Genomic DNA, 20,186 nt, shown 5'->3' with positions numbered 1-20,186 from the left:
AGTTTTTCCACTTGTAATCCTGCCTTGCACAGATAATAGATTTACATGCCCATGACTTCTCCCTATGCACATTTTTAAGACTGAGAAATAATGTTAAATTACTATAAAGACTCAAAGGTTTTGTTTTTTTTTTACAGTTTTTCTCTAAGAGAAAAAACAAAATAGTGTATTAGGTGATTCCAATTCCAAGAAAGGCATTCACATAAAACCTTACCTCTGGTGGTCCATGGAACGAATAGGAGTAGAGAATGGGCTGGATCATGATGAGGGACTGGGTTAGGTCCTGTCGGGCAAAATGGTGTCTGTAATATGATGACTCATCAGGACTGTTATTAAACACTTGAAGAAATGGAGATCTTCTAAGATGAAACATGAACTGCATTCATAAAGAAAAAAAAAAGGTGAGACCACATACCTGTAACGTGCTTAGATACCCAAAGAGTAGACTTGGCTTAGGTCTCTGAAACAGAAAACCCAAATGTTTAAGAATAAGGCCTCTGGGTTCATAAAATAGAAGATAAAATGGTGATACCAGGAGCTGGGGGAAGTAGGAATTGGAAAGATGTGGTTGAATGGGTATAGCATTTTGGTTTTTCAAGATGAAAAATTCTGGAGATCTGTTGCATAGCAAGGTGAATATACCTAACACTACTGAACAATATACTTAAAAATGGTTATGATGATAAATTTTATGTGTTTTTACCACAATTAGAAATTTAAAATTATTTTTAGATGGTAGGGGTAAGACTCTGGGTATGTTAGAGATTCCAAATGAAATGGGAAGGGCAAAGAAGCACTTACTTCTGGAGTCACTAGGCTGGGTTTCAGAGACAGAATGTCTGCTCTCAAAGGGGTCACAGTCCAGTGGGGAAAAGACACATTTGGGGCAGTATGTTATGAACCCCGGTATAGGAAAGTACTGCTACAATGGGGTGGGGCTGGAGGGATAGCAGGAGACTTCTTAAAGCCACTGGATCTGAAAGACATTCATGAGGAGACCTGAGGGACAGGGGAGAAGGGACTCCAAGCACAGTAACAGCAGATGAGAAGTGAGAGAGCTCAGACACAGGCTAGTATGTTGGAGGGAGGGGTATAAAGGAGACAGGGAAAAGAGGATGATGCTGGAGGGGCGTGGTCTTTACCATGAGAATTAGAAGGTGGAGGACAGACTTTTAACTCACTCTAAAATAAAGAGTTACCAGAACATGGAAATGAACTGCCTTGAGAAGTACAAAGCTTCCTGAGACTCCACATATTGAAGCACAGGCTCCTAAACAATAATCACAGCCAATATTCAATTTATCCTATGTGCAAAGCACTTGATAAGAACAATTCAATCCTTCCAATAAGCCCATAAGGTAGATTATTAGCATCCCTAATAGTACCATTACTGATAGTATCAGGAAACTGAGGGGTAGACAACTTGTCCAAGGCCACCCACTAACTACTAAGTGGAAAAGTCAGACTCTAATCCATGCTGTTGGCTCCAGCAACTGGGCTCTTGACCTCTATCCTAGATGCCTCAACAGAAGGAATCTTAGACACTATCTTATTCAGGGGTTTTCAAACTGTGCTCTTAAGTTTTGGTGAAACCACAGGGCCCTGGGAGTCAGGTGGTGGAGAGTACTGTGGTAGGACCCAGTGTGTGGGGGGTGGTACCTGGAGAAAACCAGAGCAGCACCGAAGTCCGTCTGCTTTGCATACTGGCTTTTAAGAGGGTCCCCTTAAGAAAAAGATTCCACAACCATAAAAAGACTGCAAATCAGTTCTCCAGAGCAACTCCTTCCTTTTAAAAAGGAAACCAACACCTGGCTGGGGTAGCTCAGTGAACTGTGCACAGGCTTGCAAATCAAAGAGTCGCCAGTTCAATTCTGAGTCAGGGCACATGCCTGGGTTACGGGCCAAGTCCCCAGTAGGGTCCCCGTGAGAGGCAACCACACATTGATGTTTCCCTCCCTCTCTTTCTCCCTCCCTTCCTCCCTCTCTAAATAAACAAATAAAATCTTTAAAAACAAATAAAGAGGAAACCAACATTCACAGGAGTCTAGAACTTCACCTAAAATGACAGCCAGTGCTGGAACTTGGCCCAGATTCTAGATCTTTCACCAATGCTACACAGCCTCAGCTAGGGCACAGGCCAGAGAAGAGGCACACATCCGGCACCACAGAGCTCTACCCTGGGCCAGTGAGATGACCTCCAAGGCCCCCTTGAACACTAATAATCTGAGCTATACAAGTTCATGATTGAAACCTGTGTTCACTTTCCAAAGCAAGTATTTGAAAGGATAATACACATTTGGACAGCTAAGTCCTCACAGGTTTATTGAGAAATAAAAGTGCTTCTTTTTACTTATTCCCCATAAAGGTGTCTCTGAGGGAAGAGGAAATAAAGTTGAGTTTGCTTCCAGTGCTAGAAAAGCTGTTCCTGTGAAGAAGCCAACCTGAAAGTTCCAGGTCCAGGCCGCCAGCTCACATTCACTAAGTGCTAAACATCTGGTTGGCCTCAGCTCACATAATCCCCACGGCCACCCACTGAGCTAAATTCTAGTTTTCTCATTTACAGATGAGGATGAAGGTTCAGAAAAGGTAAATACCCAGATCCCTGACAGCAACTTCAGGCTCCCTCCACTCATCCTCCTTTCCCCCTTATCCAGCGGCTCCCAAATGCTTAGTTCCTGCATCAAGCAGTTATTTATAGATGCTACTTATTACTTACTGCTGATTCCTAGCTATGATGCAGCATAATAACCATGGACATATCATTAAACATCTGTCACATTAACGTAGTCTCCTTTATTACATTCACCTTCTAATGTGCTTCATTTTCTTTGTTGTTGTTTGTTCGCTGCTGAGGTAGCTGACGATCCACCCACAACTTCTACAAATTAAGAGACTTTGTTGGGGCCTTATAGCAATGAACCTGTTTTGCCTTTTCATGGCAGTTAATTCAGTTATTTCCTCCTTTCTGCATGTCACCTCTGTTTTCTGTAGGGCTCAGGCACTGCCTGGCACAGAGACACAGTATTAGTCTTAACCTTTATCACCTAGAGCCTGAGTCTCAAAATATACGAAGTCTTCACTTTTCCCCAAGAGTAGCAAGTGTTATTTCTATCACAATTTATTCTTTAGTTATTGTAGAAACACCTATTACTTACCTGAGGATACAGAGAGAAAGAATCTGATAGCCTAAAAGAAGTGGGGTCTTCCTTGTTATACTGTCCAAACTTCTGACACTGTTGAAAGAAACAGTGAAAAGGGTGGGAAAACCCTAAGTTAGAGTCACCTGGAAAAATCCTTGATGTTGAAAGAACTACATTTTAATCAACTCTGCCACTGACTGTGTCCCAAACCAGCACTTCTCAGCAACAGACAGGCAGACAGAACACCCAAAGTGTTGTTAAAATGCAAATTCTGGTTTCGCAGACCTGGGAAAGACACGGAGATCCTACATTCTAACCAGCACCCAGGCCAAGCTGGCCAAAAACCACTCTGACTAACGAGGGGCTAGATGAGTTCTCAGGTGCCTCTTCCACAAAAATTTATAAATAAATAAATAAATCCCTCTAAGACCATGAAATATTACCTACCAATTATAGACCAACTTTGATGTTCCATTACTCTGCAATTCAATATTCTTACTCCTTTCAAAGGCAAATTTCTGAAAAATGTTTTCTCTCCCTGCCTTTATTGCTTTTTTATTTCACACATTTCCTCTGGCCATTAAAGAATCAGACCATCCACCATTTAAATAAATCCCATCTCTAGCATTCACCTTCTTCCTAACAGTTCTTATGTTCCTTGAAGTTCTTGCCCTTGCAGTTCTTATGTTCCTGAATTCCCGAACACCTCAAGCCAAGAGACTCCCCAAACTCCTGGAAACTCTCTCCTTCAGCAATTAAAACAGCTCTTTCCTTTATTCTGTTCAACTCTCCAATCAATCCTGTTCTGCCTTCTTCAACAGCCCCTCATCTTCCTACTCCTAACTTAAAGGTATGTTCTCTGTCCCGTGCTCCCAGACTCACTGCTTCAGCTACAAATGAATACTAGAGCCAGACCAGTGTCATCGAAGTTCCTCCTTTATGTCCAGTGCTGACCTCTACCTAACTACTGATAGCTTTCCTTGGACATATGAGTGCAATTTCACATTCAGCCTATCAAAAATAAACTATTACATAAGAAAAAGAAAAAAAGAAGATGACTCACCTTTCTTTACCCTTAAGCTGCTCTCCTTTTCCATTTTTCTACCACGCTGTCATTCTTGCAGTTACCCACGCTTAGAACTTAGAACAGTCAATGCTCATTTGCGGGAGGGGGGGGGTGTTATTTCACATATAGTTTCACCAAGGTTTATCAATTCTTTTTTTTTTAATTTTTATGTTTTTCCTTTTTATTGAATTTTTTGGTGTGATACTAGTTAACAAAATTATACAGGTTTCAAGGGCACAATTCCACAACACATCATCTGTACACTGTACTGTGTGTTTACCATCCCAAGTCAATTCTCCTTCCATCACTGTATCAATTCTTCTTTTAGCATTCATCCTGATTCCAAAGCCTTCTTCAACTTTTAATTTTACTGCTGCCACTGTAGTCTCAGCTCCCTTGAGCCTATAAATCCCTCCATCGGGTCTCCCCAATAATAGCCTTTTTACTTTCCAAATTAACCTCCTATGGCAATGGTAAATGTAAACATAAGAATCATGCTCCTGTCACACCCCCACTTGGGAATCAAACATAAGTCCCCTTTCACTCTAATGTTAATGAAAGCGACTTGACTTTAAAATGAAGACAATTCATAATTAAGCTGCACTTTCACTGCCTCTCTCCCCACTGCACATTCTGGCCTCTGTGACAGTGGTCTTGCCAATGATCCCAACATAAGCTGAAGTGCACAGCTACCTCCCACAGGATGGGCCCTCCACTTGCCAAGCCTTGCCTTCTTCTATCCTCCCACTATCCTAGTCATTTTTAAAAGATTTGATTCAAGGCTCACTTTCCACGTGACATCAACCATTTGGACCCTCTGGTCCATTTTCAAATTGTGTCTGAAATGTTAATATTCCCTGGAGCACACAAAAAAAATGGTTCCTTGATACAGCAAGAGCAAACACAGAGCTAAACAAAGCTAATTTTTTTTTTTTAAGTAGGCTTTCAATGCCTTTGATCATAAACACCTGCCATGAATTCCCAAGAAAGTAAAATTATAAAGTATGACAATTATTGATTTATTGCCTTGAAGCTCTAAACTCACCCTTTCTGCCTGCAGTGAAATGGATCTGGGCTCTTTAAAAATTTTCCCTTTGCTAGTTGGCACAATGTTGAGTTTTATTTATCAGTAGACGGTGCTGGAGGCAACTGCTTGCTTCTGAGTTCCAGTATGCTCAACTCAGCAGCAGCTGTATGGCTTCCCTAGTGCCAAGCTCCCACAGCACATGGCAGCCAGCAGCGATCCCACACCCTGTGTGCCTTTGATAAAAAACTTCCCTGTGAAGAGTTTTCCTCAGCACCCCAGAGTGTTGGATTTTCATCTAATTCTAGAGGGTGAATTTCTAGCAAGTTCCCCTGACACAACACAACACCATGGCAATTTCTCTGCCATGAGACTCAGTGAACCTTGGCCATGCACTCCCACCTAGGTCTAGACCAGACCTGGGGGAAAAGGGGATCTTTCTTGGGTACTCTATCTCAGCCTAGAAGCAGTAGCTGCACCTTTTATCTGCTATTCCTATATCATTTAGCATTCTCTTTACATCTTACTAGCCAATTCTTATTATTCTAATCCCATCGTGATAGTAATTCTTTATATAAACCTTTCCCTACTGAAATTTACTGTGTGGTTGCACTCTCTCCTGATTAGATCAAAAATGACACATTAGACATCTCCCTACACTCACTGGGCCATGAACTGCTACTTCAAGAAAAAAACAATCTCCAATATCAGGATGGAAAATATGGACACAGCATTCACAGTGACTCATCTAAATCAATTCTCATATACACGATTTGCATCATTCTCTAAATGTCCTGTGTATGCTGTTTCTTCCCAACTGTAATGTAGGTCCTTGAGGAAAAATGCCCATTTAATACTTCTTATCACTCTCAGAATGCCCAGTGTTTGGTATCTATTGGGTAGGCAACTAATAAATTTTTGTTGACTGACTGTATAAAATAACAGGTTTAAGTGACAGTTTTCTTTGCTCAGAGCAGAGAGCAAAATGGAACCTAGTGCCATTGTTCCCAACTTACCAGTCGAATGAGTTGTCGGTCCAGCCACCGGAGTACATCGGGCCCCTCCTCTGACTCTGCTCGGAACACTCCCAGACGTGCCATCAAGACTGCTGCGGCCTCCTGGTCAAACGCTGCTTCTATGTGCTTGAGCTGACTCTGTGCATCTGCCCAACTGACAGTTCCGGAGTTAGTACCATGCTTATATTCAGAAGAACAGAAAGCCAGCTCTTCATTAAGATGAAGAAACCTAAGTCCTGTTCCTTCATCTAAATAAAACAAATTCAAACTGTACTGTCAGGAATCACAGGAGTTTTACACACATTTTCACTTACCCTCATGTGATTTCTGAAGATTATATGTGCAAAAGAAAATTACAGGGAACTTCCCACTATTCCACAAGACATCATGAAGTAGATAACCAAAAGGTACCTAAATCTCCAGCCAGTGTTCCTTCCTCTAAATCAATTGTACAAAAATCTAAATCTTTACAAATTCATAAAATGTCTTCCTCGGCATCAGGGTATAGAGAATTAGAATACACACAAAAGTTTCCACATGAATAAAGACACTATGAACAAAGCTAAAAGACAAGAGAGACTAGAAACAGGCATGAGCATCACACAAAATTATAGAGTTCCTGTACAGCATTAAACAAGGAAAAGAAACAGGTTTTACAAAATGGACAAAGGCTATCACAGAAGATATACATGTAGCCAATAAACACAGAAAATGTTCAACCCATTGATAAAAGGAAAAATACATATAAAAGTGACATATTGCTCTATATTTGCATGTTAAAGATTAACAATATCATTATTAGTAAGGAGACAGGGTATTCCCCTTACACTACTAAGGAAAATATATATTAGCTTCTTAGGAAAGTAGTCTTGCAGTATCCAAAATTTCACTTCTATGAAATGACTGGCAAGAAATACTCATGTACACAAAGATATAAAAATACGAATGCAGCACTGCTAGAAGGAAGTTAAGACCTGAAATGGCCCTTACTAAAGGAGTGGTACATCCCATCCAAACCATGTAACAGCCATGAGAATGAATAAGAGAGGTTTATTATGTTATTGACATAGACGATGTCCTTGACACATTGAGGAAAACATAAATATATTAGTTTAAGAAGTCATACCTGTATATAATACACACATATGGTATAAAATGCCACAGAAATGGGATTGTGAAGTTAAATCCCAGCAAATTGCAGCATTTTACTTCTGAGTAGGGTGGAAGAGGAGACCCATTCTTTATATACATATGTGCTGCTTGAATCTTTTACAAGGAGGATGTATTTATGGGTTACTTATCTAGTATATCTTTTGTAAGATAAATAAATTTGATAAAGATTTGATAAAATTTATAAGATAAGTAAACAAAAAATAATTTTGAATGAACTGATTCTTACTGAGATGATTCCTCTGGGCAAGTGCTAACTGGATTAGCCAACAATGCCTCTTCCTCCTCCTCCTCTGATTGAATGAGTCAATGAGAAATTGGTAAGAAACATTTAATGGAATTACCAAGATAAACTAACAGATGTTAAATTGTCTTTCATAAGGCAAAACATCAGTCAGCTCAACAGAAAGGAAACTGGGGATGCTCACTTTCGGGCAATGGTGGTCACACGGATGCGTCTCTGGGTACTGGAGTGTTGATACTGTGTGACAAACTGGATGGCACCTCGGCCTCCTTGGGGAATTGGGGCATTGTGCTGCAGGGTGAGAGGTCATACACTGCATTACTGTTACAGGCATGAGTCAAATAAAACAAAGCCCAGTGTCCTCTTCCTGAAATGGCTGACATGGCGGTTCTTGAATTTTGAATGGTACACTTAAGATCTACACATTGTACTGTGTATGACTTTCACCTCAAAAAAAAAAAACCCTCAAATAAATACTTACAGGAAGTTAATGGTATTCATGCTGAAGTGTTTGGGATGAAACAAACTGATGACTGCAATTTGCTTGAAATATATCAAAAATAAGGGACTGACGAATAGATATGTACAAAGCAAATATAGTAGATGTTAATTATGGAATGTACATGGTGGGTGTACGGGTGTTTTCTGTATATTTCTTATAATTTTTCTGTATGTTTACATTTTTTTAATTAAACATTGGGGCCCTGTTGGTGTGGCTCAATGGATTGATCACCGGCCTGTGAAATGAAAGGTTGCTGGTTCGATTCCCAATCAGGGCATACGCCTGGGTTGTGGGCCAGGTCCCTGGTTGGGGGAGTGCGAGAGGCAACGAATTGATGTTTCTCTCACACAATGTTTCTCTCCCTCTCTTGCTCCCTTCCTTCCCCTCTCTCTAAAAATAAATAAATAAAATCTAAAATAATACACTGGGGAAAGAATTAACTCACTCAAAATTCATTATATTGGTCATATACAATGACCATATACAATGACCAATAAAACAATCATATATAATGACCAATATAACAATGGCTGGGAAAAGCCATTACTCCTCTAAAAACCTTATCAGTTCAACAATAAAGTAAGGAAAGCAGGTTGCTGTCTAACTCTGACCAAACCCTGGAGGGAAATAAAAAGACCATGCCGGACTGGTGATAGGCCAAACATAAGCTCAAAGCAGCATCTATTTGTGGGGAAGGAAACCAAAGGCCACCAGTCTTGTAATAAATCAGAAAACAGAACACTGAGAAATAAATACTCTTGAAGAAATCAAACTCACCTGATTAACTACTTCAAAGTAGACGCCAAGTGTGGTTGTAGGATCCAGGCCACAGATTTTCCACTGACTTGTACCACCAACACCAAGCTCCTAGGGGTGAGAACAGGAATTGAAACAAAACAAAAAAGCTACTCCTGTTGTTAAGGGCTGATGAAAAAGACAGATGCTGAGGAGAGGACTATCTCACTCCACATGAAAATTTAACTGAAAAAAGTACAACTATGGATTAGAATATGGTTAACATTTACATTTATAGTACTTTAAGCTTTTTATACTGGTACTCTTATCAATCTCCACTATATCGCTCGTAAATTTATGTGTACAAACACATATACATACACATATGGTCCCTAACACTGAAGTTAAATGAAAGAATCAGGGCTTGGGAAGAAGTAAATAGTAGAAAAGAAAAAGGATTACCTGCTTAGAAAGTTTTATGTATTTCTTTCATCATTATTAGAACAAGAAATAGTTATAAAATGTTAGCTATTAATTTTTAATCTAATTCCTTTATGCAAAAACTACATATAAAGTCTTGGTAAGAGAATTGAGATTTTAGTGATATGAAGGATGCTTTTTATTGACTAACTGAATGGTTGCCAGATTGAGATTCACTAAAATGTGAAGAGTATCACTATTTTAAGCATGCCATCTAGAAGGGCTGCAGACATCAAAAATACCTACATTCACCTACTGAGATCACTAGACTCTGAAACATACATTCTATCATTCTAGATAGCAAGTATTACACATGTTAACACACTTCATCAAAATGAGGCATACTGAGTTAAGAAAGTAATGTGATTATGAATTAAGAGTCTTGATATTTTTATTTTTCCTTGCAAAAAAAATTTAGTAAGTAGTTCTCTCAGCTAAGCTCTCATAGTTTGTGAAAAGCCAGGAAGCCCAGGTTATAGAGAGCTTTGAGGTACTAGTATTTGAAGTTCAAGGGCAAATTCATGAGATTTGGAAAGGGAAGAGCAAATGTGTAAAGGATGATGGAAATTGAAGCACCTGAGGCATGTATTTCTGAATCCCCATAGATAAGGCCACTTTTGGGGTAACTTGCTGTTGAAGAAACAAAACTGGGAAGAGCTAATATTTAGTCAAAAAATTAGGGTGGAGTTCACAGAGGAGATTAGAACGCAGCTAACAGGCTGTCAAAAAAAAATGTGTCATGAGAAGTTTGAGGTCCTGGATTGATAGGAGAACCCCAGGGCACTCAGCTTCATGTAGAGTTTCTCCCCCCGCTCAACTGAATTTTAATGTACTGCCACCTCTGCAGCCCTTTGGGAGACTTCAAGATACTCACTCCTCCTCACATGAACTCCCTCCCTGCACACCCCTCTCCTTTGTCTGTGAGATGCCTGGGAGCCCTCAAGCCCCTCAGGGCCCTTCCCACCCTGCATTAAGTACCCTCTTCCTCCTGTGTTTTGGGCTGTAATTTCCTCCATCCAATCCCGTATCTTTTTCAGGGGATTCATAGGATCCAAGAGCATTATTAAGTTTTTGCATCTCTTTCCTCTAATTTCTAGAGGTCTGGGGTGGAGTTGAAGGCTTGTACATATAATCAGTCCACCATCTTCATTCAGTATTGACCCCTCTGCTTTCTACTTTATAAAAATTCCTCAAATGTTCTGGTCCCTCAATGGCACGCTCTCTCAATTTCAACGTGTTGAGTTGCACGACACTGTAAATGTCTCTTTGCTGTCATTCCAGTAGGTTCTTGAGTGTACATTCAGTCCACCATCTCAAATGGAAGATTTCTAAACTAACCCTGGACCCTGGTGGAAGGAGGGTGGACTACAGTCAAACGAGGAGAGACTGGGTTGTGTGGCTCTGGGGAGAGAGCTGAAGGGACAGCCAACAGGATCCCTGTGCTTAGTCCCTCTCCCACACTGCAGACTCCATCTTTCTTGCGTAGAGCACTCCCCTCCATGATATTACTTCTGTGTTACTCTGAATCCACCCAAACTGCACACTGTCAGCTGAGTAGAGCTGATGTCAGTCTGGTCTCGCTATAAAGCCATGTCAAGAGCCTACATACCTAGCCACAGAACCAGCAATCTCAGGGAGTTAATGGTCAGAGGAGAAAGGGAAAATTTTTTTTGTTTGTTTTTTGTTTTTAATTTTTATTGTTATTCACTTACAGTTGTATGCCTTTTCTCCCCAGAGAAAGGGAAAATTCTTAAGTGAAATTACATAGCAGCTCTAAGGTGCCGAGTGGGGAGAACAAAGACTTTCATCAGTGTTAGCAAAGCAAGACTCAGATGGATGGATCTATGGGTATTAACCTTCCCTTTCAGTGGCCTTTTCTAAAAGAAGCAGGTAACATCTCCTGAAAGAGCTAAACACAGGAAAAATGGCAAAGAAGTACAAGAAGATGGCATGCCTTTCTTGCCTTGCTAACCCATTCTCCCACATCTCCCCATACCTATCAACTCAATTTCTTTATATATGAAACTTCTTAAAGTTTCAAATGAGAAGATTAATGGGTTCAGAATATGCCACCCCAAAATATCCACTCTCACATAAGGATTATTTTGAGCTAAAGGAAATTGAAATTAAAAAAAAAAAAAACCTGACACAAGAAAAACTCTCTGTCCTTCCCTCTCTACCAAGGACAGAATGATTTTCCACCACCAAAGACAACAGAAGATGCTTATAAGCCCAGAAATGGCATCAGAAGAATCTACAGAACAAACTTTGCTGAAAAATAATATATTACCTTCCATTAGTTTCTTCCACATTTGACACCCTAGAATCTCCAAGTTCTATTCCTCTGTCTTCTCCCTATTCCACAAGTTTATTGGTCTTTTGTTAAGATGCTACATAATCCCAGGCTTCCAGCCAAGATGGAGGCGTAGGTAGAAACACTGCGCCTCCTCGCACAACCAAAAGAAGGACAACAACAATTGAAAAACAAAAAACAACCAGAACTGACAAAAAATCGAACCACACGGGGAAGCCCAACAACCAAGGAGATAAACAAGAAACATTCATCCAGACCAGTAGGAGGGGCGGAGAAGGGCAGCCAGGGCGGACAGGACTCTTGGCAACACGGCCAGAGAGGTGGCAGATTGTGGAACGAACGGGGCAGGCAGTGCAACAGCTAGCAGACCCCGAGGCCCCACATTCGCGCACAAATAAACCAGGAGGAACAATGGGGGGACCAAAACAGACCGCGCAACCCAGGGCTCCAACAATCCAGGGCTCCAGCTCAGGGAAAGAGCCTCAAACCTCTAATTGAAAACACCCGTGGGGGTTGAGGCAGCAGCAGGAGTAACTCACAGCCTTACAGGAGAGGTCGTTGGAGAGACCCACAGGGGTCTAGAGCATGCACAAGCCCACCCACTGGGCAATCAGCACTAGAGGGGCCCAGGTTGATTGTGGGTAGCAGAGGGAGTGACTGAAATCCGGCAGCGTGGAGCAAGCACCATTGCTCCTTCTCGGGCCCCCCCCCCGCCCCACAGGGTCATACGCAGCAACCAGCGTTATCCCACCCCAGTGAACACCTAAGGCCCTGCCCCTTTATATAACAGGCGAGCCAAGACAAAAAAAAAATGGCCCAAATGAAAGAACAGATCAAAGCTCCAGAAATAATTCAACTAAGCAGCGAACAGGTAGCCAACCTATCAGATGCACAGTTCAAAACACTGGTAATCAGGATGCTCACAGAATTGGTTGAATCTGTTCGCAAATTAGATGAAAAAATGAAGGCTACGCTAAAAGAAACAAAGGAAAATGTACAGGGAACCAATAGTGATGCGAAGGAAACTGGGACTCAAATCAACAGTGTGGACCAGAAGGAAGAAACATCCAACCAGAAAAGAATGAAGAAACAAGAATTTAAAAAAATGAGGAGAAGCTTAGGAACCTCCAGGACATCTTTAAACGTTCCAACATCCGAATTATAGGGGTGCCAGAAGGAGAAGTGGAAGAACAAAAAATTGAAAAGTTATTTGAACAAATAATGAAGGAGAACTTCCCTACTCTAGCAAAGGAAATAGACTTCCAGGAAGTCCAGGAAGCTCAGAGAGTCCCAAAGAAGTTGGACCCAAGGAGGAACACACCAAGGCACATCATAATTACATTAGCCAAGATTTAGCAGAAGGAGAGAACCTTAGAAGCAGCAAGAGAAAAGAACAGTTACCTACAAAGGAGTTCCCAGAAGACTGTCAGCTGATTTCTCCAAAGAGACCTTACAGGCAAGAAGGGGCTGGCAAGAAGTATTCCAAGGCATGAAAGGCAAGGACCTACATCCAAGATTACTCTATCCAGCAAAGCTTTCATTTAGAATGGAAGGGCAGATAAAGTGCTTCTCAGATAAGGTCAACTTAAAGGAGTTCATCATCACCAAGCCCTTATTATATGAAATGTTAAAGGAATTTATCTAAGAAAAAGAAGATAAAAAATATGAACAGTAAAAATGACAGCAAACTCACAGTTATTAACAGCCACATCTAAAAAAAAACAAAAGCAAACTAAGCAAACAACTAGAATAGGAATAGAACTACAGAAATGGAGATCACATGAAGGGTTATCAATAGGGGAGGGGGAGAGAGGGGGGAATGGTACAAAGAATAAGTAGCATAAATGGTGGGTAGAAAATAGACAGGGGGAGGCTAAGAATAGTATAGGAAATGTAGAAGCCAAAGAACTTATAAGTATGACCCATGGACATGAACTACAGGGGGGGGAATGTGGAAGGGAGGGGGTGGGCAAGATGGAGTGGAGTGGGGGTGGAATGGGAGAACGGTAATAGCATAATCAATAAATATATATATTTTTTAAAAAGATGCTATATAATCCCAAGATCTAACCAACCCTTTAAGTTACCAGTCACTGAGTATGTATGGGATATATATATGTGTGGTGCACACATTAATAAACTTCTGTTTGTTTTCCTCTTGTTAATCTGTCTTCTGTCAGTCTAATTTGTAGAACCTCAGCCAATGAAACTACGACAGGTAGAGGAAAATACTTTTTTCCTCCTCTGTATCTCCGTGGTCCAGCATGGCCACAAACTCTGCAGAGCTGCAAAGGTACAATTTCTCAGAAATACACCAATTCCTTACATAAGCATTTACCTTGCCTTTAGCAGAGGAACTATAAAGGTGGATTTAGGAAATTACCATTTTTTAATCTCCAATGAAATACATTGATTCAAGTAAGGATAATCAGTGGACGCTAAAACCAATAGATGGAAGGCTATTAGCAAATAAGATATTCATACTGTGCTACAATCTCTTTCAACCAATGTCTTGCTAATGGCAAAGGGAAAATGTGCCCTTATAATGGGAAGAAGTGGAACAGTCATCACCCTCACTCCACGATCTCACTTAGCTCTAATAACACAGGATGACAGGACTAAGTGCCTCCTGATGAAACACAGTACAAAGATATAGATCACTCAGCAAGTATGCCAGACTGAAAGGTTTAGCCTAAATCTAAGCACATTTTCAAATCTAACATCAACTTATAGAAATTGCAGGGAGGAAAAAAACATCTTAGATACCACCATGAGGAAACAATCAGACACAATAAGAATGTGAGATCTCTATTATAGAAAACACCTGGTACTGTCTCTTCAAGGAATCAACATCATTAAACAAAAAATATAACAAAATAAAACCAAGAAAAAAAAAAACTAAAATACCTAAACAATAGGAATACCATTCTAAATTTTAAAAAGACTAAGGATAAGTAACACCAAATTCAATGCTGGTTAGAGAAGACAAAACAGCTACAAAGGGCATTTGAGGGAAAATTAAGGAAAAAATATGGACTAGATATTAGGGAATTGTTTTCTTGGGTTTGATAATAATGTGGTAGACAACATCCTTATTTTTTGAGGATGTATATTGAAGCACTGAAAGACTAAGTGTCATGATGTCTGCAGCTTGTTTTCAAAGGTTCTGAAAAAACAGATAATAAAGCAAATATGGCATGGATGGTAATCAGATAAGGCACATGTGGCAAAATACAATGACAAAGCAATTATGACTAAAAGTTAACAATTACTGATTCTAAATGGTTATTCCAGTGGGTATACTGGAATTCATTATACTTTTCTTTAAACTCCTCTCTAGGTTTGAAATTGTATCATCTTTTTTGCATCCTTCATCCCCCATTCAAAAATTTCAGAGCTAATGCCTACTGGATCCTAGAACAGCTAATGAGCTTGTACTAATTTATAAAATTATGTTCTTAAACTACCTTAGGAAATCTTCACCAGGCAGATTTCAAGGTTATGAAAATATTTTGACTATGCAGCCATCCAAAGCTCTGCCAGGAAATAGGGGTACAAGTCTCTTAGTACATTGGGGTAATGATTTACTCATTAGATGGGCTTTGGGGCAGCAACCTGCCTCACCCAGGGGACAACAGAAATGTTCTCTCAAATTGCCTTAGCTCGCTCAAGTTCAACAAAAGTTTTATCAAAGTAGTCACTAAGTGAATGTTCACTGCTGATGAAGACCCAAAATAAATCTATGGGTGGGCTTCCATGGTGCCAGGCACTGTTATAAGTGCTTTACTTGAAGTAATTCATTTAATCCTTCTAAGAGTATAAAGAACGGTACTCATATTATCTCCTTTTCCCAGATAAAGACATGGACTCCCAGACTGATTAAGTGCCCTGTCCAGGCCACAGGGCTAGCAGTGCACTGAATCCACATCTGGCTCTTAGTCCACCCTCTGGTTGAAGAGGATAATGAGGGAAAGAAATGGCTGTGAGAGCAATGAGCCAGCCAGAACAGGCCTCATTAGACCAAATGGTTTGTCTCTGGGTAAATAAAGTATAGTCAGAGAAAGTGGGCCATCGGCAAAGCCACCTCACCCTCTACTGGTAGCTTTGTTCATACAAACACACACACACAGTCAAAATGTGTTATCCAAGGAACACAGATGTCTGCATATACAACAGTATCATTCACTGCCTGACCAACTCAAAATGAGCTGTAAGAAGTGAGACAAAGGTATCATCCTAAGGGCGACAAGCACATACATTTATTCCTGAAGGATTCTGCTGCTTATCTTGTGCTGGGTAGAATGCTTTGTGGCACAATGGCACAGCAACCCAAGCATGGGTAGTGGGGTCAGAAGGATCTAGTCTCTAGCTCCTCTTTATCAGCTCTAACCCTGAACAAGATACTTAACCTCTTTGAGGCTCAGTTTCCTCCTCTCTGACCCTTTAGACAGACGGACAGATGAAAATAAACCACCTCTCAGGGTTGTGGTGATCTTCAGGCCTTTTCCTCTCACTGCACATATCCAAACGGGTAACACAATGCAAGGTCATCATGCTCCAACACTTCTAATGAGCTAATCCCAGGGCACAGGAAGTAAGGATGATGGAGGAATTTTTCCTTACATTTTCTGACACACATGGTCCTTTCACATTCAGAGATACACAAGGACCAATGGCTCCTGCAATCTTCAGTTCCCGAGAGGTCTAAAGTAGAATTAAATAAGAGTATAAAATTAGAAATCACTGAGAACCACCCTGCTCTCATAAAGACTGTAACTAAAGCCTAGAAGAAAAATGTAGCAACATTATCATTACACCAAAAGAAAAATCTAACGTGGATTATGGTATATAATGCTCTTACAAGCTTTTCCAGGGCCACTGTGATCTGATTAAAACTTTAGTAAAAATCCTTCCTTAGAAACTGCATTATCTTTGTTCCAAAGTTGATGCAGCATTTTCAACTTTCTCAACTTTGAAATTATTGTACCCATAACAATACTTATTTCTTCTCTAATTCCACAGTTGTAATTATTTATAATTTCTAATCAGTTAATACACTGTTTTGTGTTGCTCTAAAAATACTGAATTCATAAACTCCAACATAATGACAGGGCCAAGAAGCACATTTAGACTTTTTAATTGGAATTCACTTCGGCAACGTCCATCCCTCTTCATCTTAAAAAAACAAAACAAAATAAAATCTCAAACGTTTGAAAATGTTTGAAGTTTAACCAAGACAATTGAATGACCATCTCCAACTCTCAAGGTACCAATTCCAATCATATGTTCCAATCATATGTTCAAGGTACTAATTCCAATCGTTGTTCTTTTGTTAAGATGCTATATAATCCCAAGTTCTAACCAACCGTTTGAGTTACCCATCACTGAGTATGTATGGGAGGTACATATGTGTGGTGCACACATTAATACACTTCTATTTATGGTTTCTCAATGACTTAGAATCAAGCCCTACATGAAAAAACAAAACCCAAACTCACAATCTACACCGTTTTAGAGCACTCTGGCTACACTTCCAACAGGCACTAAACTTAAACCAAGGTTCTGTGCATGCAGCAACACATACCAATGCCTGGGAGAATGTTCCACATTGCATGGCTGCCTCTGTGCTCAACCTACCACCCCTTGTAAGGCCTATTGTCCCAGAGCAGAGGAGGGCCCACACGGAAGCTGGACATACAGGGGAGCCAGAAAACTTTGTTTAGAATGTTAATAAATATACAGGCCATCCTCAAGAAGCAAAGGGATAGAGCGAGTACACTTTGTTAGAACCTTTTAATGTACCTGTGTCTGGAAGGTTGAGGCTTCTACAAGTCTGACTGCTAAATAAGAACACTATTCTTTCAATGAGGTTTAAACAATTTATTGTACCTTTACTTCTAAAGTAGCACCAAATGCCATTCGGAAATCTCCATTAAAATCTTTACTGAAAATTCTTTGGAATGTCTGCTTGAAAAGAGATGTATTGAAAGAATCTCCCATCACCATGTAGCCTCTAGAAAAGAAAAAAAGTGAACATTTAGGATGCCTGAAAGTCATTCAGATAGATGCCCCCTCAGTATTTACAAACAATAATTTAAAGAGGAAGGGAAAACAAATAAACCATGTCCATAAAAGTGCTACTGACTAACTTGAATGGAAACAGCAAGTTCAGTCTGTACTTAGGAAAGATAATGTTTTTAAAACATTAAAAATAGAACACTTTTTAACAGTTCTGTATCTCAGTCACTATGGCAGTTATACAAATCTAGAGATTAACAAAATCTCCTAGAACTATACACACATACACAAACAAGTGCATATAAAAACTGGTATAATCCAAGTGAGGTCTGTAATAGAGCTAACTGTATTGTGCCAGTGTCAATTTCCTAGTTTTGACATTGTACTCTATATTTACGTAAAAATGGTACCACTGGGGGTAGACAGATGAACAGTATGAACAGACTTCTTTGTACTATTTTTACAATTTGTGAAACTACAAATATTTAAAGATAAAAAGTAAAAAAGAACCCTCCAATCAATAACCCCACAGGTGCAGGTTTCATAGGTCATCTACTGAGAATACATCTCCATCTCTTCTCACACTTCTCTGGTATGGGAAAATACCCAGGCCTGTGGGAAATCCTTCTCAGTTTAATCCATTGCCTCAAAACAGTGAATCCCTGGCTTTACATGAATTATATTTTTTTCTAGTTTATGAATATGTTTTTATCTCTTTTTGAAGTTAGAGAAAAATATTGTTCAAAATATCAGCATTTTATGTATCTGGAGAGGTGAGCAGAGCTTGATGCAAGTTATTCATCTAGCCATCATCCATTAAACAGGATCTCAGAACTGGGAAGAATCCGCGATTATCTGGTATAGCTACCTCAGAGTCTAACTCCTTCATTGACAGTGATTGCTATTTGGCCCCAAATATACACCCTCCCTACCTTTCCTACTCATGAGATCCATGGTTTCCTGGAATAAAGGACATTTCCCAGCCTGCTTTGTATGTGGCTGTGTGACTCAGCTTTGCCTATTGGAAGTAGCCTTTGTGATTTAAGGAGGAAGGGGTATTCTAACAGGATGGAACATGTATTCCTTCAACCCTTCCTCCTTCCTGCTGTTCCAACACAATGACAGCCCAGCAACTATCCTGAACCACAGCCAGCACACTGAGGAAGGTGGTGGAGCAGCACAGGTGACTCAACCCCTGATGATGATATGATCAATATACCTGCCCTGCTGCCTACCTCCAGTGAGATAGAAAAAGATCTGTTTGGGGTTTTCTATCACACTCACACAAACCTAATACTAACTCACATCCACCCTCTACCAAAAATCCTGCCAAGTTATCATCCAGATTAGATACCTCCAGCATTAGGCAGTTAAGCCCTCCAGAAGTAGTCCATTCCATGTTTAGGCAGTGCTGACTGCTAGGAAAGGTCTTCCTTTATACTGAGTGAAACTGTTTCCCAGCAGCTTCCACCACTGGTTCTAGTTCTACCCCTTGGTCACACACAGATCTGATTCCTTCTACACAGAACAGGCCCACAATTGTTGAATATAGTTCTCACACCCCATCTGTCTTCAGCATCTTTTCTAGCTCCTCCAATCATTCCCCGTATGACATAGTTTCAGGTTGTCTCCATCACTCTTACTGCTCCCTTTTGAACATCTCCAGTTCATCTATACACCCCTTTTGAACTGAAATGCTCAGAATGAAAGATAATAGAGATAAGCACCAAGGAAATCAAGACTATGATCTTCTTTGAAGATAATCAACCCCTATAACAAAGTCTAGGATAACCTTGTCTTTGCTGGAAATCATCCCAAACTGTTGGCTCGCTTTACAATTAAAAGCTCTAAATCTTTTTTTTTTTTTTTGTAATGTCACTGCTAACACATTTCCCTGATACTATATTTGTGCAAAAGACGATGTGACCTAAATACTAAGTCATTCAGGAGTCAAAGACCTCATTGAAAATCTGATGGAAGTGATGGTTCCTCTCCAGAGAAGATATATACATACACATAAACTCTGGTGTACAAACTCATGAAATGTTCACAAATACACTAAAACTTTTGTGTGGATGCTCCAGGTCAAGAACTTCTGGAGGGCACTGGTAGGAGTTCACCTTATTAAATGGGCTTTCTGATGCAGCCAGTGTCACCTAACACATCTGCTGCTCTCTAAGATAGCCTCAGGTAACTTGGGTTCTAGCTTGTTCCCTCCCCTCTTTACTCAGTGAAGGCCAGCAGCACTACCTGGGAGGTTGTTAGAAATGCCAAATCACAGGCCCAACACAGCTCTACACCAGTGCTTCTCAAACTGTCCTGTGCATACAAATTGCCTCGGATCTTATTCAAATGCAGGTTTTGAGACAGTAGGTCCAGGGTAAAAGGCTCAAAATGCTGCATTTCCAACAAACTCTCAAGTGGGCTGATGCTGCCTGTGCTCAGCCACACTTTGAGTACTACAGGGTCCATATCAG

General features: G+C 40.3%; 1 protein-coding gene across 4 annotated transcripts in view; it reads right to left on the bottom strand.

The window, feature by feature from the left end:
* SEC23B (SEC23 homolog B, COPII coat complex component) overlaps positions 1–20,186 on the bottom strand; it is a 43,562-nt gene that overhangs the window by 12,169 nt on the left and 11,207 nt on the right. For 3 of the 4 annotated variants that reach the window (XM_024559182.4, XM_024559183.4, XM_045194973.3), the window contains exons 10-16: positions 17,581–17,704; positions 16,315–16,395; positions 8,940–9,029; positions 7,845–7,951; positions 6,247–6,400; positions 3,156–3,233; positions 215–376 (exon numbers count right to left, since the gene is read on the bottom strand). In XM_024559182.4, the coding sequence (XP_024414950.1) occupies positions 215–376; positions 3,156–3,233; positions 6,247–6,400; positions 7,845–7,951; positions 8,940–9,029; positions 16,315–16,395; positions 17,581–17,704 (796 nt within the window). The remainder of the gene's footprint in view (positions 1–214; positions 377–3,155; positions 3,234–6,246; positions 6,401–7,844; positions 7,952–8,939; positions 9,030–16,314; positions 16,396–17,580; positions 17,705–20,186) is intronic. The other variant, XM_045194974.3, reaches the window with a different exon arrangement.

The sequence above is a fragment of the Desmodus rotundus genome, chromosome 6, assembly GCF_022682495.2.
Source record: "Desmodus rotundus isolate HL8 chromosome 6, HLdesRot8A.1, whole genome shotgun sequence".
Classification (NCBI taxonomy): domain Eukaryota; kingdom Metazoa; phylum Chordata; class Mammalia; order Chiroptera; family Phyllostomidae; genus Desmodus; species Desmodus rotundus.
Note: the sequence above shows the minus strand (reverse complement) of the source record. Positions and strands in the feature narration are given on the sequence as shown.